This window comes from Diceros bicornis, chromosome 34 (genome assembly GCF_020826845.1).
Source record: "Diceros bicornis minor isolate mBicDic1 chromosome 34, mDicBic1.mat.cur, whole genome shotgun sequence".
Lineage (NCBI taxonomy): Eukaryota > Metazoa > Chordata > Mammalia > Perissodactyla > Rhinocerotidae > Diceros > Diceros bicornis.
The window spans coordinates 28,036,316-28,060,252 of NC_080773.1; the positions used below are offsets into that span (position 1 = coordinate 28,036,316).

The 23,937-nt window shown below is 40.5% G+C and overlaps 2 protein-coding genes across 6 annotated transcripts in view; both read right to left on the minus strand.

Annotated features, from left to right (window-relative positions):
• Positions 1-14,032, minus strand: part of ZNF577 (zinc finger protein 577) — a 48,544-nt gene extending 34,512 nt beyond the window's left edge. The window contains exon 1 of the mRNA XM_058530080.1: positions 13,948-14,032. The gene's annotated coding sequence lies outside the window, so the exon portion shown is untranslated. The remainder of the gene's footprint in view (positions 1-13,947) is intronic.
• Positions 1-23,937, minus strand: part of LOC131397287 (zinc finger protein 649-like) — a 35,577-nt gene that overhangs the window by 5,588 nt on the left and 6,052 nt on the right. The window contains exons 1-5 of one of the 5 annotated variants that reach the window (XM_058530073.1): positions 10,797-10,908; positions 10,300-10,426; positions 8,117-8,321; positions 5,072-5,198; positions 4,690-4,785 (exon numbers count right to left, since the gene is read on the minus strand). In XM_058530073.1, coding sequence (XP_058386056.1) covers positions 4,690-4,785; positions 5,072-5,198; positions 8,117-8,131 — 238 coding nt within the window. In that variant the 5' untranslated portion in view covers positions 8,132-8,321; positions 10,300-10,426; positions 10,797-10,908. The other 4 variants (XM_058530075.1, XM_058530072.1, XM_058530074.1 and 1 more) reach the window with 4 other exon arrangements.

Consider the following 23,937-nt stretch of genomic DNA (forward strand, 5'->3'; position numbering starts at 1 on the left):
GAATATTGGAAGAGGTCACATTCTGAGAACATAAAGACTGAACGATGATGAAGACATAAGACCACGGCTTCAGTCACTTCAACATACACAGCTTTGGGATTTGCAGAGCCCACTGAAGAGACCTAAACATGAACCACAAGGTAGAGAAATAAGCAGATGCAGGTGTTAGAACAAATATCCCAAAGAGGCAAGCTGCAATGTTGGACACACCACACCTGCTTTCAAGATAATTCTAACAGACTTTTGGGTGCTCATCCTGTTGCTAAAATATGCCATTCTTCTTCATTATGGAGACGATTATCAAATTAACTTTCCCAATCACACAGTTTTACGGTCAACACCCTAACTTTGTATCTAGCTGTAACACATTCTCTCATGTTCCCACAGAGAGAGGGACATGATGATCCTTATGGACTTTCAAAACATTCTAGTGGGGCATGCAGTCTTCTCTAGAAGTAGATCTGCTGCTGCACCAGCTATGGGAACCCTCACCTTCTTCATCATGTGGTGCTTTTATAGATGTCATATTGGAATTTTTCCCATTTCACTAATCTTTCCTCTTGCCACTAACAGCATCTTCTTCCTACAGTTATGTCTCCGTTGGCATCCATTAAGGAGTGCTAAAGGACCACCTTCCTCCTGAATCAAGACTCGTGACAGCTTTACCTCTTGTTTTTCTTGGAACATCTGGCTATACCTTATTATTGCTACAATGCTGCCACCATGGTGAACGGTCAGACTACCTAGAGCTGGAAAAATAAAAAACCTTACCTTTATCATGCCAGCTTTATTATTAACACATAAAATTTGCAACAGTAAGCCTGGTAATAGAAGTTTAAAATTACCACAAGGTGCCCAGTTTATCTAAGTTTCTACTGTCCTAGTTCCCCAACAGATATCTTCTAAGGTGGGTCTCTTTGTGGCCAGTTTCAGGGCAGTCTTTTGACTGTCCCCACATGGGCTTGCACATTTCCAGTTTCATGCCTTCTTATCGTGTCTCTTCATCATCATCTTAACTCAAAACCCAGCTATATCTCTTGCATAAGATACTTTATGATACTGTCATTCTCCATTCTCTCTGTACTACTTTAGGCTACTTTTTTCTAAATTTCTAAAGTAGTCCCTATATTTACCCTTCACTTTAATTTTGTACAGATTTGCATTATAGCAAAAACGTTTCACACATTCAAAAGCTTAATTTGTAAATATTACATGATGATTTGTCCAACTTTTGCTCATAAAATCTTTGCTCCAGAAAGATATTTTTTTGTTTCCCACTAAATTCACTCTCTTCTACTGTGTATTAGGGCTGCAGTTCATCAACTAGCATCACAACAGTACCCCTAAAGAGCTTTGCATAAAGACACACACAGGCCCTCAACCCAATTCTATCCAAAGCAGACTCGCTGAGGAAGAGGCCTTGGTCCGGGTATTATAAAAGCCCCTTCAACAAAATTTAAGAAATGCTTGATAGGTAGAAAACTATGGTCTCTCTCCAGCCTGGCTAAACAGTCACTCGATGAAGAAATAAGTGAACAACCAAGATGTATTTCATTCTTGCACAAGGAAGAATGAAAACCAGGCCCTTGACTCAAGAGTGGTAAAAAAGCCTCAGGCACCACCAAATTATACTGAGACAGTATCTTCAGGAGTGGCTTGTGTGATTGGGGCACAAAGTACAATGGAAATTCAGAGAAGATATTGTTATATATTGTGTAGTATAAACCACTTCATGAAAAGAGAATTCAACGTGAAAAATATATACTGTCCGAAAAGGAAGGAAAAATAAAAATCACATGCTTACTTCTCAGTTCTTATCTTACTTGATGAATCAGCAACTCTAGACAATGTTGATGGCTCTTTCATGAAACACTTGCTCACCACCTGCTCTCTCCCAACCATGTTTATTACACACTCATCTGTCAAATCTCTAATTGTCCAAGGTGCTTGTTCTCTTTATCTGGACTCACTCCCTAGATCTCCTCTGGTCCCAGTTTCTATGCCTAGACCTAACCTCTCCCTGAACTCTCTGGGTACATCCAACCACAGCATAGAGCTCCTTGGATTCTAACAAACACCTCTAACTTACAATCTCCATTTTGAACTCCTGAATTCCCAACCCAAATCTCCTCCTCCACATATCTTCTCCATCATAGTAAATAGCAACTCCACTCTTTTCATTACACATGCCAAAAACTCTTAGCATCATCATCCATCTGTTTCTTTTTCTCTCTCACTCCATGTTGTGGGCTGAATTGTGTCCCCCAGAGAGATATGTTTAAACCCTAACCCCTAGAAGCTGTGAATGTGACCTTATTTGGAAACAGAGTCTTTGCAGATGTAATCAAGTAAAGATGAGGTCATAATAGATTAGGGTTGGTCCCTAATCCAATGACTGGTGTCCTTATAAGGAGAGGGAGGTTTGGGGATGGACACACAGAAACATGCAGGGAGAAGGCCATGTAATGACAGAGGCAAAGATTGGAATGATGTGTCTACAATCTAAGGAACACCAAAGATTTCTGACAACCACCGGAAGTGAGGAAAAGGCAAGAAAGGATTCTTTCCTAGAACTCTGAGAGGGAGCATGGCCCTACTAACGCCTTAATTTCTGAATTCCAGCACCTAAAACTGTGAGAGAATAAATTTCTGTTGTTTTAAGTAACCCAGTTTGGGTAATCTATTACAGCAGCCCTAGGAAACTAACATACCCCATATCTACTTCAATAGCAAATTCAATCAGCCGCCATATATATATATATATATATATATATATATATATATATACAGAATCTTCCAATACTTTCCCCTGAAGCCTAGCTGAAGTTACCAACAACCAGGTCTCCTATTTGCTTTCTGCTTCAACACCTGCTTATTCCAGTCCGTTTTCTACCCATAGCCAAAGTGATACTGCTAAAACATATATTATCTCATGTTGCTGCTATATTCTAAACCTCCTCAAGTTTTCTCAATTCATTAGGAATGAAGTTGAGTCCTTGAAATGGATTACAAGGCTCTACACGACCAACAGACCTATCGCCAACCCCCAACCCCCACTGATCTCATCTCCAGTTATTTTCCTTCTTGCTCACTCCATTCTACCCACATGGGCTTCCTTGATGATCCTCAAACACACTCCTGCCTCTGCTGTGAACTTCCCATTCTCTCTACTCTTCACTCAGGAAACCTACTCACGTCACTCATCTCTCTGCTCAAAGGCGCCTTCTTATAGAGGCACTCCTATTCCTGAAAGGGCCGTCCCCAGCCTTACCACCCACTGTTCCACTATGCTGATGGATTGATGTCCACAGCCCTTTTCACCACCAGACATAATGTCTACGCACTGTTTCCCATGTTTTCTTATTGCGATAAAATACACATAGCACAAAATTTACCATCTTAATCATGTTTGAGTGTACAGTTCAGTAATATTAAATACATTCATAATGTTGTGTAACCATCATCACATCACACTTTTCATCTTGCAAAACCGAAACTCTATACCTATATGTGTATTTTTGTTATATTTGTGCCTCCTCCTTTTCAAGAGTGGGGACTTTGAAGAGAAATTTCTGTGTCATAGTAATATGGTCAACTGGGACTTAATATCATCAGACTATGAGGAGGAAAAGGAAAGCTTTAGGGAGAAGAATTCAGCAACAAAATCTAAGTTGAACTAAGAGAAAGATTAGAATTAACAAATATACGAAGGAATTATAGTAAAGTGGACATGAGCTTTAGGCTAGGAACTGAGAATGAGAAATTTTATAAAGGACTTTTCTAATTAAACTAAGAACAGGAATAGGAGAGACTTTAACTACAGGAGCCCAGAGAGTAGAGAAGATTCAAGGTAATGCCAGGATGGGCAGAATTTAAGATGTAGAGAAGTACAAGAGAATCTCAATTTAAAAAAGGATGATGGAAATGGATTTTCTTGGAGAGAAAAGGGTTCTAGTTCCTCACAAAAAGTGTGAACTCACAGGGAGTTGCCATGGAGACAGGTAAAATGCATGGAATTCGCATATAGATTAGATCGTATTAAGAGAGATGTCATCTTGGGAGTCTCCACAGAGAACAAGAGCTTCACATATGTGAATAACATAAGGCTTTAAGGCCTATGAGACAGAGCGGAGGTTGAAAACAGAATCTTTGAAGAAGCTCAGAGTGCAGAAAAAGACAAATTAAGGAAGCAGATATATGCACACCAAGAGACCAGGTTACCATGGGCATAAAGCATCCAAGGTGGGGTAGATGTTATGAAGAGAAATAAATACTTCCCAGTGAGGCAGGAAGGTGTACTAGTCAGAAGACGTGATGAATTCAAAGTTTCCTCTTAGAAGAGAGACATGGAAGGAGGAATTTCATAGCAAGAGAGGTGAAAGGAACACAAAATCATACTCTGACAAGTGATGAAGACTGGGAAGCTTTGAAAATCCAAGCAAGAATAATCCCAGGGGACAAAAAGATGACATCTAAGAAGAAATAAATAGAGATTAGTTCCAAGACAAAATAAAGGGGCATATTTGCCTCTAAATTCCCGTAGAGAAAAAGAGCTCTTGCAGGGGGAGAGCGATGCACAGAGGTTGTTTCTGAATCCTCAGACAACCCCATGTGATGCCTTCCCTCAAAGATGAGGAAGTGATTTCCACAGCATTCCCCGTCCTGTCCTGCTGGTGCCCTCTCACTTACCTGGATGGGGTTGACTGTGAATTTTATCTTCTGAAGTCCATGGTGGTTCTCCTTGTTCCAATTTGGAGAGTACATCTGGTTTGTTGACTTGATACCCTGTTCACGGGAAATGAGAGAAGATGTAGTTAGTCTAATCAGATTGCACTAGGGATCTGTGACAATATGAGAATGGTACATTTTAGGGACTGCCCAATTTGCGTGTTTGCAAATTAAAGGCTTGTCTCTAAGATGAGGAGAGATTACACCTTCTCATCTGGGGCCCGGGAGGGGACTAAGAATCTACCACTTCAGACACCACAGACACTCCAGAGCTTTCAGAAACTGAGAATGGAAAGGCCATTGACTGGGGACCCTCTGAGTGACACGGGGGAGCTGTCCTCACCCACTGACACCAGGTTGCTGTAGTTCTCCAACATCACGTCCCAGTACAGGTCCTTCTGAGCAGGGGCCAGGAGCTGCCACTCCTCCCAGGTGAAGTCCACAGCCACATCCTCCAGTGTCAGCGATTCCTGTAATAACACGGTCCTGTTTAATGTATTTCTCTTGTTACTGAAATGGATGGTGTGAGATGATAGAAAATATATATACGGGTCTCTGCCTCTGGTTTCTGACACAGAGCTCCTGAAACCTTTGTAATTTCCTAAGTGGTAAGAGCATTAGGAACATCTTTTGTTCTAACAGTTGGTCTTTGACCCTGGTTCCTGACACACGGCTCCTGAAACCCTTGTATATTCCTAAGTGATAAGTATGGGGTTCAGAGAGCTTCTGGGCTGCTGAACAAGTGGAAATGCGAGGAGAGCAGCTCGCCCAGATGGGCATGGAAGCTCTGTGCCCCTTCTCACCTACCTTGCCCTATGGATCTCTTTCATCTAGATGTTCATCTGTATCTTTTATCATAACCTTTTATAATCTGGTAAATTTAAGTGTTTCCCTGAATTCTGTGAACCACTCTAGCAAATTAAGTGAACCCGAGGAGGGGGTCATGGGAACCTCTGATTTGTAGCCAAGTCAGACAGAAGTTGTGGATAACCTAGGGACCTACTATTTTCTATTGGCATCTGAAGTGGAAGTGATGCTATCTCCAGGTAGATGGTGTCAGAATTGAGTTAAACTGTTAGGACACCCAGCTGGCGTCAGAGAATTTCTTGGTGGGGGAAACCCCTCCACATCTGGTGTCAGAAGTGTTGTGAGTGTGGTAGTGGTATAAAAGTAAAGGAGAAACACAGGAGGAAGGATGAGGTTTTTCTCTATTCAAATGTGAAGGAAGCTGTTCTGCTCATTTTCATCATGTAGGCTACATCTATATTCCTATTTTTTTCAATGCATTGTGAAAGAAGCAAAGTCATATTAACATATTCAGTCATCGCACATTCAACAAATCACGAACTTCTGTAATACGCAGCCATTAAATCCCCTTGCTAACCTGAGATCATTTGCAATATATGTATTTCAGCACCTACTTGTCAATCACTGAACTATATGCTAGTGACATGAGAATGATGTAGTATGATTCCACTCATGTAAAAATGTCATAATAGATGTACGCATTTACGAACACAGATTCATGCCTATGTATGCACACACACGTGCACATATAAATACATATACAGATACAGATGTCCATACAAGTAAATGGCAAGAATTTGTTAATGATGTGCCAGAGAATTAGGAAAAAAATATACGGAGGGGGAACTTTGTTTGATCACTATGTGTACTAGATAATTTGAGACTTTTCACCAAATATGTGGTGTCTTTTCCAATGTTAATTTTCCAATTCTCTGACACCAACTGGGTGTCCTACAATTCAATCCGATTCCTGACGCTAACTACCCAGGGTTAGCATAAGGCTCCACAGTTTCAAAGGGCTCAGTCCCACAAGACTGCCTTCACTTTAGACACCAGAAGCAAGTACCAGACACCCAGGTTACCTGCACTTCTGTCCAACTTGCCTACAAATTCGGGGGTTTCCACAACCTCCGCCCTCAGGTTCGATAATTTACTCACAGAAGTCAGCAAAATGGTATACTTACTATTACAGTTTATTATAAAGGATATAAATGAAAAGCTACATGAAGAGGTACATAGGGCGAGGTCCAAAAGGATCCTGAGTGCAGGAGCCTCTGTCCCTTTGGAGTTGGGGTGCACCACCCTTCCAGCAGGTGGATGTGTTTGCCCCCTTGGAGGCTCTCTGAATGCAGTGGGGGTTTTTATGGAGGTTCCATTACATAGGCATGATTGGTTACATCACTGGCTACTTGGGAGAGAACTCAATCTCCAGCCCCTCTCCCAACCCAGAGGTCGGAGGGTGGAGCTGAAAGTTCCAACCCTCTAATCAATGGTTGGTCTTTCTGGGGACTAGCCCCCATCCTGATGCTATCTAGGGGCCCACCCTGAGTCACCTCCTTAGCATAAACTCAGATATGATTTGAAAGGACTTGTTATAAATAAGAAAAGACAGTCCTACCACTCAGGAAATTCCAAGGGTTTTAGGAGCTCTGTGCCAGGAACCAGAGACAAAGACCAAATATATATATTTTTTATTATGCCACAATGAGTCATTTGTGTAATTAAAATAAAGGCAATACAGAGGTGGGAGGTAATAACTAGATTTTGAACACAGGGAAGGGCTCTGTATTTTCTGAGATAAGGTGAAGTTCTAAAGCAAACCCTGTGGATCTCAACAACCCAAGCCATCATCAAACAACAGAACTTATAACTCCTTCTGGCCAAATCTGTACTCAAACCCCAGTTCAATGACCTGTTCATGGAAGACCCTTGAAAGCTCTGTGAACCTTCCATTTTCCTGGGCACTCTAGTTTTTAATGCTAGTTTTTATTCAAGGATAAACCCCGATTGCAACAAGGCTGGGTAGGTAAGTCATCAGGCTGTGGTCTCCTAAGAACTCTGTCCACTGAATTCTACTTAATCTAGTCCCACGAGGGACTCAGAATAATCATGTAAGAAACAGCCACACATAACCTGCTCGTATATCTTTTAGAGGAAGAGTACCAAGCACACACAGTCCACCACGTCACCATCAAAGAAATCTCCCAAGACTTAAGTGCCATGGTACAGTGACATCTCCCAAGGAACTGATCTGCTTTCTCCTCAGAGTCAGTGCATATCCTGTAACTTACCATGATCCTCTGGTTGTGATGGCTGTCAGAGATAATGAGCTACAAGCTGACATTTATGTAACCACCAGCGTCCTGCAGAGTCATACATTATATTCCAACACTGGTCATGTAGTATGAACAATATATTCCTGATTCCACTTTGTCCTGATTTTAAAGGTCCAGTTTAAGTTTATTTCTCCCTAGAGCCCATTTTTCCCAATTTATACTTTTCATTTAATTGAAATGATTTTTTTAGGCCTCTACAAATTCATGAGGGAATCAAGTTAAGAATAAAACAAACCAAAAGTCACCTGGGCCTTCATCATTTTCTTCTGTTTTGGGAGATGTCCAGTAACTGGGATGTTCTGTTTTCAGTCTCTTCTGGATCTGCCCTAAATTTCTGTTCAGAAATCTCAGTCTCAAGTCAAAAGATGTTGCACGAAATGACCATATGCAACTCCAGGAACCTCCTCCTCATCCTTTACTTCATCTCTCTTGCTCCTTGGAAGCCAGGACCTGTGGGGTGAAGAGCAAGTTCATTTTGGATGATACATTTCCTCTGGACCCAGATGCTGGCCCTGCTTCTGTGCACCCACCTTAAGTCAGGGCCAATATTCCTAACTGTGCCTTTATTTCATGCCTGTGATATTATGATTTATAAGAAATATATATATTTGGTTATTCAGATGACCAAAATACATTTCTCAGATATATTTGGTCTTAATCCACAGTTCCTGGCTCATTGCTCCCAAAACCTTAGAATTTCCTAAGTGTTGAGAGTGATAAGGTGTCTTTTGCGGAGTTTCGGGCCCAGCACAGTGGCACGTGGAACCTCTCCGAAAAAGGGGCTGATGAGCTGTCCCCTTGGATTTTTATGGAGAATTCGTTACATGGTCATGATTAACTAAGTCATTGGCCACTGGTGACTGATTCAACCTCCAGCCCCTCTCCTCTCCCCGGAAGTTGGGGGCTGTGACTGAAAGCTCTGACCCTCTAATCCCATGCTTGGCTGCACTGGCAACTAGCCCCCACCCTTAGATGCTTTCCAAAATTCACCTCAGTAATGTAATAAAGGATTATCACTCTCATCACTTAGGAAATTCCAACGGTTTTAGGAGCTCTGTGCCAGAAACGGGGATGAAGACCAAATAAATATTTCTTATTATAAATCACAATATCACAGTAACTCACCCAAGTCATCCAGTAAGAGCAAGAATCCAGATTTAAAAACCAGATTCATTTTATCCCAAAATCCACACACTTGTCACTGGGTCAATATTATTTGGAGATACTCAGATCTTTCATTTAGAAAATATAAAGGAATCAATTAAAAAGCAATTAGTAGAACTCCAGTTGATAGGAATGCTGAAATATTTAGGGGAAAGTATACTGATGTCTGCAACTTACTTTGAAATGCACCAAACATATTTTTAAAAAGAAAGGAAACAAGATGAATTAATGAATGGAGGGATGGATAGATAACAAAGAGCAAATACAGTAAAATGTTAATAGTACAACCTAGGTAGTAGGCATATGTTCACTGTAAAACTCATTCATCTTTGCTATATGTGTTTGGAATTTTTCATACAAAATGGTGAGTTAGAATAAGCTATTAGTAATAACAAAAGTTCAGTGGGGCTGGCCCAGTGGCGTAGTGGTTTAGTTTGCACACTCCATTTCGGTGGCCTGGGGTTTGCAGGTTCAGATCCTGGGTGTGGATCTATGCACCACATATGAAGACATGCTGTGGCGGCGTCCCACATAAAATAGAGGAAGATGGGCACAGATGCTAGCCCAGGGCCAATCTTCCTCAGCAAAAATAGGAGGATTGGCAACCGATGGTAGCTCAGGGCTAATCTTCCTCACAAAAAAAAAAAAAAAGTTCAGTGAAGTGACCATAACAAAATAAACATTTAATATTTTTAAATTGCTTTACTATGTTGAAGAAAATGAGATAAAAGATTAGGGGGAAAAAAAAAAGACCCTATTTACAACTGCAACACAGGCAAAAATCCAGAAAGGAGATGAGAGTCAGGGAAACACATCCTTGGGAAATGCCAAATCCTAATATAATCCTAAAAGTAATAACTAAATATTTTAAATATTTCAATGCAACCCAAATAGATGCATGTATTTAATCAGATTCTAGTCACAATGTCACTGGTTCTCTCTCCTGTTTATGTACTAATGTAGCCATTAAAAAGTTCTTAAGAAAATTTGCATTATGGAAATGTTTACAATATGAAATTAGCTATAAAAAAAAAAGCAAATTACACCAATGTTTCCACAGTTTATCTGAAGTATGAAAATTAAGCAGAGAAATAAAAGACAAAAATTGAAATACACTAACGTTGGAATAAGAGTTATCTTTGGAAAATAAAACTTGGGGGGCTAGAAATGTTATTTTACTGGTGTCAGAAAGAACCTGAAAGGAACTATCCAACTAAACTTGACGTAAGAAGGAAAGAAATCTCATCTTTAACAGAAAGCTTACCAGTTCAGATTTGCTCAATCCTTCATCTCCCTAAACTTCAAATCAGTAGGGACGAAAGGTGAGCGTGATGTAGGGGTCTAAGGAGATTCGCCAAAGAGTCCACGGAGAGGGAACTGTACTTGAAGAACTGAGGGGGAATGTAACCTTCATCAGGTGTGTCTCACCCCGGGGTTCTCCATCCCCGAGCCCCGCATTAAATTCGGACACCGCTTTCATTGACAAACACCAACTCCCCTCCAGTTCTCAATCACTGAGCCCTACCGACAGAGGGACCCGCAAAGACCCCAAACTCTTACCTCAGAACTCTCAGTCCTTGCTCGATAGACCTTTAATGCCTGACCACCAGAGCCTCCATGCCTGACAGCAAAGACATTCTAACTTCAGACCACGGTCCCGGACCACCAGCTCCCCCACGGACTCTGCGGCTCCTCCCTACACGGACACCCACAGATCCTCGCTCCCCTTAACCTATTCCACGGAGAGACTCACACACTGACCTGCTTGTCTTTTGATCCCTCTGCGATCTCCTGGCGGCTATGCGGAACTTTTGTGAATTCTTTCATTCCAGGTCCCCAAGCCAAGCACCGGCCTACGGCGGCCGAAGAGGGAGCGAGCACTTTCTACGCGGCACGGACAATCGGACTTCCGGCGCCTCTTTCGAGGGTAATATGTCCGCGCCCTCTGCGCCACGGCTCCCTGGGGGCGGCCATCTTTGAATATTTGTCCTACAGAAGGGGAATGGCTGTTTTTGTGCCGCTCATCAGGATGGCTCGAACAGTGAAAAGGCACTGAACTGTTCGCTCACCCAACACTTCAACCTCTGTGCGGGAGGCTGGAAGGGTTGCAAACAACGCTGCACAACCTGCATAGATTTTCAGAGGCTCGAGGCTACACAAGGCAAACATGGCCGGGCTACGACTACCTCGGCGAACAAGAAGGTGTTGGAAACGGCCCAATGAGCTGGGCCATCTTAGAGGAATTTCAGGTGTCCGTACAGCAGAGAACACGACCCCGAGACGCTAAGCTTAGATAATAAAAGGGCACGTGACAAGTCCCCGCACCTCAGCCACTGAGGTTAGACTCAGAAGGTGTGAGTGAGGATGAAAATATAAATTCATAGCTAAGGTCGCCTTTGTTTCAGGCCTCTTTGGAAAACACCAAGTGTTGACGTTTGAAATTGTGGTCTATGAAATGGTTGGATACACAAGCCACTAGGATGCTGTCGTAGCATCAGCAATGTGGTGCCAATGGTTTTTAAGAAATCACACACAACCATTCCTTCCGGGGCAGTGTCATCACAGCCTTAGAGCCTCCGCTTGCAACTAAGATTACTGGACAAAGATTCTGGAGCATCTATGTGCTGTTTTGTCACTTTCTTATGTCCTCCCCCACTCTGCTGCCATTTTACCCTCTCTCTGTGCCTTAAGCCAAGCTCCCTCCAGCCGTAGCAGCAGTGAGCTGTGGCAGAGACAAATCAAATATTCCTTAAAAACTTTTAAGACAATATAAGTTGGTCAACTATAACTTTATGGAAATGTCCAAAAGCTATTAAAACTATCCATTGAATAGGAGTTGCTATAATTTTTTTGAAAAGAGAAAATTTGAGAATTGGCCCATCCACAAATTGGGCTGCTTCCAAATAAAAATGGAGTTCAATATCTTTTCATGTTAATTGGCTATTCACAGTCGCCTCTTCTGCGAATATTTGCCCATTGATTTTTACTCTGTTGTCATTTTCTTATCGATTCCTAAGAGTTTTTTATGTAGTCTAAACTTTCCTCCTTTTTCAGTTGTGTTGTGAATATATTCTCCCAGTCTGCAGCTTATTTTTACTGTTTTTGATGTCTGTTATACGAAATTATCTAATTTTAATGTAGCTGAAATTTAACAATCGTTTTCATTGTTGTAAGTATTGACTTCCCATAGAGTATTGACTCCAATTATAAGTCTTTTTAAAGAAATCCTTCCCCCATTAAGATCATAAATTCATTCTTGTATATTTTCTTCTAAAACGTTTCGAGTTTTGTTGTTCATATTTAGGGTTCCAGGGCTCAGCAAACTCCCATGGATGAAATCCAGCCCACAGCAGGTTTGGCTTTGCCCTTAAGTTAAGATTGGTTTTTACATTTTCAAAAGGTTAAATCAATAGAGAATGTATGTGGTCTGCAAAGCCTAAAATACTTACTATCTGGCTCTACAAATAAGTGCTGATTTTTAGAGTCTAATACATATAGCATTGATTTGTGTAAAGTGTCAGGTAGACACCTAATTTTATTTACTTTTCCATAGGATAACTAATTATCCTAGCACCCTTTTAAAAATAACTCTAATAAAGAGTTTGGCTAGCCTCTGTCCCTGGTTTCTAAGAAAGAGGCAACCACTAAACTCAGAATTTCCTGAGTGATAAGAGTGTCTTTGATAGCTGGAGGCATCAAAATCTCTGGGTTCAAAATATACTAGAAAGCTAGAATAATCAAAACAGCATGGTACTGGTACAAAAACAGACACACAGATCAATGGAACAGAACTGAAAGCCCAGAAATAAAACCACACGTCTATGGACAGCTAATCTTCGACATGGGAGCTAAGAACATACAGTAGAGAAATGAAAATCTCTTCAATAAATGGTGCTGGGAAAACTGGACAGCCACATGCAAATGAATGAAAGTAGACCATCTTCTTTTACCATACACAAAAATTAACTCAAAATGGATCAAAGACCTGAAGGTGAGACCCGAAACTATAAAACTTCTGGAAGAAAATATAGGCAATACACTATTTGACATTGGTCATAAAGGGATCTTTTCAAATTCCATGTCTTCTCGGAAAGGGAAACAAAAGAAAAAATAAACAAGCTGTACTTCATGAGATTAAAGAACTTCTCCAAGGCGAATGAAACCAGGATCAAAATGAATAGACAACCAACCAGCTGGGAGAAAATATTTGCAAATCATATATCTGACAAGGGGTCAATCTCCATAATATATAAAGAACTCACACAACTAAACAACAAAAAAACAAACAATCAGATCAAAAAATAGGCAGAGGATATGAACATATACTTCCCCAAGGAAGATATACAGATGGCCAACAGGCACATGAAAAGATGTTCAACATCACTAATCATCAGAGAAATGCAAATCAAAACTATGCTAAGATATCACCTTATACCCATTAGAATGGCTATAATCACCAAGACAAAAAATAACAAATGTTGGAAAGGTTGTGGAGAAATAGGAACCCTAATTCACTTCTGGTGGAAATGCAAACTGGTGCAGCCTCTATGGAAAACAGTATGGAGATTCCTCAAAAAATTAAAAATAGAAATACCTGGGCCGGCCACATGGCTTAGCGGCTAAGTGTGCGCACTCCGCTACTGGTGGCCCAGGTTCAGATCCTGGGCACGCACCGACGCACCGCTTCTCCGGCCATGCTGAGGCCACATCCCACAAACAGCAACTAGAAGGATGTGCAACTGTGACATACAACTATCTACTGGGGCTTTGGGGGGGGGGGAGGAGGAGGATTGGCAATAGATGTTAGCTCAGAGCCGGTCTTCCTCAGCAAAAAGAGGAGGATTAGCACTGATGTTAGCTCAGGGCTGATCTTCCTCACACAAAAAAAAAAAAAGAAAAGAAAAAGAAATACCTTATGATCCAGCTATCCCACTACTGGGTATCTATCCAACGAACCTGAAATCAACAATCCAAAGAGGCTTATGCACCCCTATGTTCATTGCAGCATTACTTACTATAGCCAAGAAGTGGAAGCAACCCAAATGTCCCTTGACTGATGATTGGATAAAGAAGATGTGGTATATATATATACAATGGAATACTACTCAGCCATAAAAAAGATAAAATTATCCCATTTGCAACAACATGGATGGACCTGGAGGATATTATGTTAAGGAAAATAAGCCAGAGAAAGACAAACACCACATGATTTCACTCATATGTGGAAGATAAACTAACACATGGACAGAGAGAACTGTTTGGTGGTTACCAGGGGCAAGAGGGTTGGGGGGTGGGCATAAGGGGTGAAGGGATGCATTTATGTGGTGACTGACAAACAATAATGTACAACTAAAATTTCACAATGTTATAAACTATTAAGACATCAATAAAAACAAGTGTCTTTGTTATTCATGGAAGGACCCTCAAACCACAAGTAGTTTCTGCTAAGAAGATGGCTCAGGATAGGAGCTGGCCAGCCAGGAAGACCAACCATGTGATTAGAAGGTTGGAGCTTTGAACCATGATAGCAGTCTGACTTCCAGGGTGTAGAGGAGGCTGGACATTGAGTTCAACCCCAAATCAATCATGTCTATGTAATAAAACCTAAATAAAAACTCTGGATAGGAAGCTCAGGTGAAGTTCTCTGGTTGGCAATTCTCTTTTGAGTATTGTCATACCCCAATGCTGGGAGGGTAATGTATCACTGAGGATGACAAAAGATTCAGGTTCAGAACCCTCCCAGATTTCTCTCTCTGTGTCTCTTGTTTTGGCTCATTCCAATTTGTATCCTTATGCTATAATAAAACTGTTATTATAATAATAGGACTTTTGGTGAGTGCTGTGAGTTTTTCTCACCTGAGAAGGGGTCTATCGAACCTGAGGGTGGACATGGGAACTCCTAAATTTGTAGCCACTTGGTCAGAAGTGAGGGTGGCCCTGGCAACCCCTGAACTTGCAGGTGGTGGGTGAATTTAGGACAGTGCTCTTAACCTCAATTTTGGCTAACTCCATATAAGAACCCTTTTTGCACTGACTTGTAAGTTAGATATCTCAGTTAGATATCCAATTTCCATATATATAGATCAATTCTGAGCTGTCTTTTACGATTTGAAATATGTCTATCCCTGTACCTAATATCGCAATATATTAATTACTATAGATTTATAGTAAATCTTCTTTGTTATGAACTAGAGAAAAATCCCTATCATATTTCTTTGTTAGAATTGCTTGAAATGTTCTTGGCTATTTGTCTCCTATGAGAATTTTAGGACTGGCCTGTCTAGGATTATCAAAAGCCATGTTGAGATGTTTTTTGGTTACACAGCAATAGATAATTAAAACAAGGTTCTTGCATACCATATTAAGGAGATTGGACCTTTTTTTTTTTAAGTCCATAGAGAGTTGGAAATGAATTTATGAACAGGATTTCCAGATTGAGTAAGCACCTGTTAGGTTAGGTTATGTTATAATAAAACCAACCACAAAATATTGGTGGCTTAAAACAACAAAGATTTACTTCTCACTCATATTACATGTGCATGTGGGCTGTCTGGGAGTTCTGCCCTACATCATTATTGCCATAAATCGGGACCCAGGTAGAAGGAGCAACCCCTACCTGGAATATTACTGGTTACTAAGAGAGATGGAACCAGAACATAGAAGACTACACTCTGGCTCCTAAGGCTTCTATTGAGAAGTGACAATCACTTCCCCTCTCACTTCATTGACCAAAGCAAATCATACAGTGATATGTAACTTCAAATGGATGGAGAAATATGATCCTTCTATGTACCCAGAAGAAGAAAGGTCTGGAATATTTATGAACAGCCCTAATGACTAAGACAGCACTTCATAAAGACTGAACTATTGGGAGTATGGAAATGAAAATGGCAGCAGGAATGGAGGTACAATTGTGCACAGGGCTGCAGGTCACAGAAAGTTTACTAGCACTTAAATCAGAGGGTCTGACAGGTGTTGGAAACACATCTGTAGTTACACTGACAAAAGCAGGGATGTTATGGTTAAATTGCTGGATTAAAGGACAAGTCATTGATTTTAACACAATATTTTGCAACATCTGAACCCACATACATGGGGTAGCCTCACTCACACTGGGTGAGCCAACCTGGATATCTGGCTCAAGGGATGGAGGGTTAATCAGCAAAATCAAATGTGTACCTTTGCCTTTTGTCTTCCGGTAGTGTTTCTACAGCTCTCTGGGATCAAGTAAATGTTCCTTGTTTTTATTTTTCATTACAAAAATTTCATTTTCATTCGAGTCATATAAAAAATAGAAAGAATTCTTAATTCCTGTGTACCCACCACCCAGCATCAATATCATCCCTTCTATTCATCAAGAGTATTTTTGTGATTGAGGGATTATGAGATAAGCCAGTGATCCTTGGGTTTATGTAATCTGATGCTGAATGTAGGACAAGTCTTGATGGCAAAATGCCAAGATCACCTGAATCCATTCAACAATGGATTGGGCCATTGTTGTGGAGACTATCAAGGAGACCATCACCAGATAAATCCTCTACAGATACATCTTCAACATGCCAGTTCTCCTGAAAACCCACTGCCAATTTTAGGGTTGTTACCTGTTATGATAGGATGGGGAGGTAAACTTGGAGGGGACTGTACCACGTAGTGATAAAAAATCATAGAAAACTTTAAAATATTTATTCCTTGTGACATGGCCTTGGCATGCTTTTCCACCAGCTCCCACACTGCTGATAGTCAGCATAAGGTGAAAAAAGGTTAAGATTCTGTAACTCAGAATAGTCTTCTCATTGTTATCTCTTCCTTGCACTCCAGACAGGCCATAGCTACTAAGGAGAGACCTGATGGGGTCAGCAATATGATTGATCATTAGCTACCAGTCTCACATCACAGTGAAACAGGATTGAGTTACAAATGACAGAAGGCCAATGAGTTTGCCAAGCAAGAGGTAGTTTATTTAACAGTCAATCTCACAAGATCAAGTAGAGACTTTAAATATATGAGTGAGTTTAGGTTTAGAATTAAAATGTAACCTGGAAAGAGTAGGATAACACTTCATTGTTATCTTATAGCAGTTACTTCCCTGCAAATAGGGTTTGAGGGCGAATGTGAGAGATGGAGAGTGAGCAAGGATGAGGAAAGAAGATGAATCAGATATTTTCCACCTTTCCAGTGGAAAAGTTCTTCCCACTGAGACCCCTTTTCTTATTTTGAACATGTCAAGGGGAAGTTGAGAAGTACTTATCTCACTGTAGGTACAGTGACTTTCTTGTTGGAAAGTGGTTTGGGGTGGGAGCTGGTGAGGGACAAGGTGTGCGAAGACTCCTGATGTACTAAAATGATTTAGCTGCTCACAGGTAAGAATCTCTGTCTTCAATAGTACAGTGCCCTAGTCAACTTCCTGGGCTTTACACTCAAGACAATGGAGAGCTCCCAGTCACTCCTAAACAAATCCTTTGGAAATGCAGACAGAACAGGAGTGTTTAGATATCCCTAAAAACTACTTAAAATCTCTAGTCTTTTGCTAACCAATATGTCACACTGTACTTGAGATTTCATTATCACCCCTCATACCCCCAAGATTCTCAAACCTTCCCCATATGCAAGACTGTTGGTTTCTGGGTTTGGAATGTAAAGTCTGTCAGTGTCCCTGGGATTAATGTTAGCCCTTCTTATTTCTGTTTTTTTTTTTTTCTCATGCTATATTGTATTGCTTAAGGTGCATATACCAGCTTGTCTACATTGCTTACTGAAAATATGGAGATAGATGACTTACGCTTCTTCACAAAGGCTGGTTTTGGCGATGTGACCAGTGAGCATAAAAGACCTCTCAGCCAACTTATGCCTTGGTTCCCCTGAAACTGAGATACTGCACATATATTTTGGTGGCTTGTGATTTGGAGACGAGTAGTGTTCTATGTGACTGAAGAAGGTCCCTGCAATCTGTGCCTGCATGCTGCAGAACACTTTGATGTTTACCTGTGTTTTATTTTATTGTTGTTTCTCTCACGCTGCATTGTAGTTTTTGTCTTTTTTCAAGTTTATGTAAGTGTAACCCGTGGAGTCTCAGGAGTCCAGTCAATCACCTTAAAGTGGTGACTGCTGTGGTTGCAGTTCCCCCATTTTAATGCAAAAAGGAAACTTATTTTTGTAAAATTAAAATGAAGCTCATCATATCTTAGAGTTTAATCTTCATTTAAGAAAAGAATTTATGAGACTTTCCAGCTACATTCTAGAAAGGGATTAATAAAAACATCTCCAGAGGCCAGCCTCGTGGCCTAGTGGTTGAGTTCGGTGCACTCTGCTTCAGTGGCCCGGGTTCGTGGGTTCGGATGCCAGGTGCAGACCTACACCACTCATCAGCCATGCCGTGGCAGCAACCCACATACAAAATAGAGGAAGACTGGCACAGATATTAGCTCAGGGCTAATCTTCCTCAAGCCAAAAAAGAGGAGGATTGACCACAGATGTTATCTCAGGGCAAATCTTCCTCAGAAAAAGAAAAAAACACATCTCTAAATTTTGGCAAGGTCTGGCCCCATGGCATAACGGTTAAGTGCATGCACTCTGCTGCTGGCGGCCCAGGTTTAGATCCCGGGCGCACACGGATGCACCGCTTATCAGGCCATGCTGTGGCGGCATCTCACATAAAGTGGAGGAGGATGGGCATGGATGTTAGCTAAGGGCCAGTCTTCCTCAGCAAAAAAAAGAGGATGATTGGCATGGATGTTAGCTCAGGGCTGATCTTCCTCACATAGACCAAAAAAAGGAAATTAATAAATAAAGAAAAATAAATCTTGGCACAGCCTCTTTCAAAGGGAAGCACACCTTGTGCAGTATGGGGGAAACAGAAGCCTGTTTTATTTGGCCTTAGGAACAAGCCACATTGTCCAATCAAGCAATACTAGGACTAAAGCTAATACTAAATTTCCATCTTCTGATAGCAGGGGCTATCTCGCAACTGTTTAGAATTCAAAGGGGTATAAAACCTGTGAAGTGTCATTAATTTCAAGTCCTAAATATCTGGCTGGTTTAGAAGAAACAAAACTCTTTATAAAAAGAAGATGACTTCTACTGTATTTCATCTCATCTAAGATACTTTTGGTTGTTTGATGCACTGTTATTTTAAGTGCCAAGTTCTCCATTTACATATGTTAAGTCATCAACTGTATGCAGCATTTTAACAGCATTGTTTATATATGGGACAAAATTTCCCTCTTAGAATCAATGAAAATGTTTTACTCAAGAAAGGCTCAAAATCTTCCAGGCCCATTTACTAATACCAGCAAACAGTGGAGCGGGAGGAGGGCGGGGGCAGATATTCAGGATTTTATTAAGATTTCTTACTAAAATAGTGAACCGTGTAGTTCAGTTACAATTTATGTAGCATTATAATGACACAAAGACTCAATGCAGATATTCTATGGAAAAGGTTTATGGACATTTAAGCACATGGACCAGGGAGTCACAATTGTTATGCTAATACGTGCAATTCCCAAATATGAACAATCATCTTTATAACAAAAACAGATACAAAACACTTATTATCACATAGTTCTGATATAATATTTATTTACATATTTAAGACTTTCTATAATGCTGCTTATTATGTCATAATTGCAGAAAATGACTTCCCTTACAAAATGATATCCATGAAAGCATGATTCCCCAGATTCTTTAAAGCATAGAAGTTTTTCCTTATTGTCAATTCTCTGATACCAATGTAGCTGAATTTCACAACAACATCCCCACAATCAATACATACAGAGATGTTCCTTCCTATTTGTTCCCTCTGGGCTGCATTCAGTTGACGTTTATTGGGAAAGGTATTTCCTCCTGTCTGGCATTCTAGCCAGTACCATTCTCTGATAAGTAATGAGGTGTGAATTTGAAAAGAAAGCATGTCCACATCTGCTGCAGTCTCAAAGTTTCACTCCTATGTAAACTCTGGTGTAATGAGCTATTCACTCTCAATGACAACTTTTGGATATTTACTTCATTCATGATTTCTCTCCTCTATGAGTTTTCTGATGTAAAATGAGGCTGAATTTGTGGGAGAAAGTTTTCCAACAGTGACTGCATCCATAAGGTTTCTCACCTGTGTGAGTTCTTTGATGTATAATAAGATGTGACTTCTGGGTGAAAGATTTCTGACATTCGCTGCATTCATGGGGTTTCTCTCCGGTGTGTGTCTTCTGATGTAAAACGAGGCTAAACTTGATAGGAAAAGTTTTCCCACATTCACTGCATCCATAGGGTTTCTCTCCTGTATGGATTCTCCGATGAATAATGAGGCTAAACTTGTGAGAGAAAGTTTTCCCACATTCGAGGCATTCATAAGGTTTCTCTCCCGAGTGAATTCTCCGGTGAATAAGGAGATATGACTTCCGGCTGAAGGCTTTGTGGCATTCACTGCATTCATAAGGTTTCTCTCCAGTGTGAGACCTCTGATGAATAGTGAGGTGTGACTTTTGGGTGAAAGCTTTCTGACACTGACTGCATTCATAGGGTTTCTCACCTGTATGAGTTCTTTGGTGTAGGATGAGACTAAACTTGATGGAGAACGTTTTCCCACATTCACTGCATCCATAGGGTTTCTCTCCTGTATGAGTTCTCCAGTGAGTATTGAGGAGTGACTTTACACTAAAGCCTTTCCCACATTCACTGCAGTTATAAGGTTTCTCTCCTGTGTGAGTTCTCTGATGTCTAATGAGCTCAGATCTCTGGATGAAGGCTTTCCCACATTCCTTGCATCCATAGGGTTTTTCCCCTGTATGAGTCTTTTGATGTAAAATGAGGCTAAACTTAAGGGGGAAGGTTTTCCCACATTCATCACAACCATAGGGTTTCTCTCCCGTGTGAGATCTCTGATGAATAATGAGCTGTGACTTGTTGCTGAAGCTTTTCGGACATTCTCCACAACTGTAGGGTTTCTCTCCTGTATGAGTTCTTTGATGTAAAGTGAGTTGTGACTTATCACTGAAGCCCTTCTGACATATGCGACACTCAAACCGTTTCTCTCCTGTGTGAGTTCTCTGATGCTTATTAAGGCATGACTTATCAGTAAAGGCTTTCCCACATTTATTACATTCATAAGGTTTCTCTCCTGTATGGGTTCTCTGGTGTAAAATGAGGTGGGATTTTCGGCTGAAGGTTTTCTGACATCTACTGCAACCATAGGGTTTCTCTCCCGTGTGTGTTCTCTGATGCTTAATGAGGTCTGACTTCTGGGAAAAGGCTTTCCCACAGTCACTGCAGTTATAGTGTTTCTCTTCTGTCTGAGTTTTCCAATGTTTAATAAGCTGTGGCTTATGTCTGAAAGCCTTTACACATTCATTATATGCATTGTATTTTTCTGTGGTATAAATTTTCTCATGCCTAGTATAAAGAAATAATTTTTTATATCCATTAAGTTCAACTTCATTTCTTTCATAGCTTCTATTCTGAGTAATGTACTCAAGATTAGGTTTCAAATGTTTCCCAAGTGTGTCAAAGGTATGAGATCTTTGTGCTAAAGGCACATCAAGGTTTAAGCTCAGAGAAGATGTTTTTCCAAATGCATTATTTTTGTGGTGACTCCCCAGAGTTTCAGGGTTGCCTTGGTTTTCTTGGTGCCAGTCTATCTGATTATTAACTTGCCAGGTGTTGTCTAGAAAGGAGACCAATGAATCCACAATGACCATGTAATAGAAGGAGTAGAATCTCATAGAAAAGGCCAAGGAGAGAAGAGGAAATGAGACTGTGGGTATATAATGAAAGTCTGAGACATTTATAAGTGGAAGGAGGAAAAAAATGGATAAACTACAAGAGGTATGGGAGATACACAAAATGAGAAGAAGAGGGGAGAATTTATGAATGCCTGAGTATGTAAGAAAAGAGAGCTATAACCATGGACTAGGGAGATGGAGAGAAGGAGAAGGCAGGTAAACTGAGGATGCCAGGGAGAAAGATTAACTAGGAGAGCAAGTTCCAAGGTGAACTAAGGAGGGATCTGATTAGAATATATAAAAGAAGGAAATGTATTCTTTCAAAAACCAAGCAAAAGAGTCTTAATATGGAGAGATTAAAAAGTCGAGTCAATATTAAGGTATGTGGAAGCTCATGTCAACTGTTCTGAGTCACATTCAGAGCTTAAAAACTTCAAGATTACTCTAAACGACATTTCAGAGGTGCCTCCCTATTTCTGACCAACTGAGATTTTACTTCCATTTATTCCCCATGGCTGGTTTTTCACTCACCTGGATGAATCTGACTCTGGATTTCTTCCTCTATTATCCATGGCGTTCCTTGCTCCATCTGGTAGAATGCATCTGCTTTGGTAACTTGATACCCTACTCAAGGAAAATTATAGACAACCTATGGGCCCAAATACTTGGGCTACAAGGCCTCTGAAAAATGAGGAAGATTACATTTAAGGGGCTGAATACTTTGAATCTTGGCCAAGTAAAGGCCTTTTTCTTTGGAAGTGAGAGAAAAATACTGTTAGCCAGAGATGTACTAAAATCTATGATGTATTAAACACAAGTCTAAAAAGTACGGCTCTTGTAAGGCTCCATCCTTTCATCATTGAGAAAGGAAAGGCAATTGATTCCCTACATTACCCCAGGAAAGCTCTGCTTACCCACTGATACTAGGTTGCTATAATTTTCCAACATCACATCTTGATACAGGTTCTTCTGAACGGGGTCCAGGAGCTGCCACTCCTCCTGGGTGAAAACCACAGCCACATCCTTGAATGACAGTGACCCCTGTAACAGAACATTCCTATTCATTCTAAAGGGATTATCATTGGTTAATACTATAAAGATAAATGGGAATTTCTTATAATAAATTTTCCCATGGTAAGTATTTGACTGCCTTCTGTATAACCAGTTTTGCATTATACTTTGTACAAAATACTAATTTTTTAGTTAAAATATCCTATCTCTGTTCTTCCATCCAATCATTCACTGACTCACATGTTCATTCATTCACAAAAGCAAAACAGAATATAGCATTCTTAAATCCTTTAATCTAGAAACCATTTACAACCCATGTGTATGCACCTATATGTCAGACATTGTATTAGGCATTCCTTTATGAATAAGACTCACTCCTACCCCGAAGGAGCATATTAGTTTGCAAAGAGAGAAATGTAAGTGCGTAAGAGTACAATACACTTTTACAGGGCAAGTAAGAAATATATGCCATGTGGGCGCCAATGGGAAGGAAGAAAATTATAAAGGTTAAACTTCACTGAGGTGAATTTGGAGCTAATTCTTGAGATCAACTTTATGTTTTACAATGAGTTGCAGAGGGGAGAGGTGGCATAGCATTCCAGAAAGAAGTAACATGAACAACAGCACAATGAAACAATGAGCATTCAGAACACTGCAAATGTTTCTTCTGAACTTGTTGTGAAATTAAATGACTGAATTTAGAGCAGGTAGTGCACATTGTAGGCACTCAAATTTTTTTCACTTATTATTATTTGTTATTTATATGCTGATATGGAGAGATTTCCAAGGTACAGGATTAAGCGCATATAAGTTACAGAAAAGTACATAAACTGTAACCTCGATTATGACAATGTAGATTTTTAGGTTCTGTTCAGTAAAGGGTTAATCCAGCAGCCCTGGCATGCCCATGCCCTGCACGTTCCAAAGAAAGGCCTCTCTTCAAGAAGACTAGCCCTTGACTTGCTCCTGGGAGAGAACCTCTAAACCCCTGTAATATCCAGCCTGATAAAAGGGTTTTCATATTCCTGAGGCCCTGGGCTATGCTGTATCAGTTTGACTTCTAGAGGGCTGGAGACTGAGTAGCTAAGGTCAGTCATGTATGCTGAATGCCTGTGTTGACTGACTCCCAATAAAATCCCTGGACACCAAGGCTCAGGAGAGCTTCTTTGGTTGGCAACACT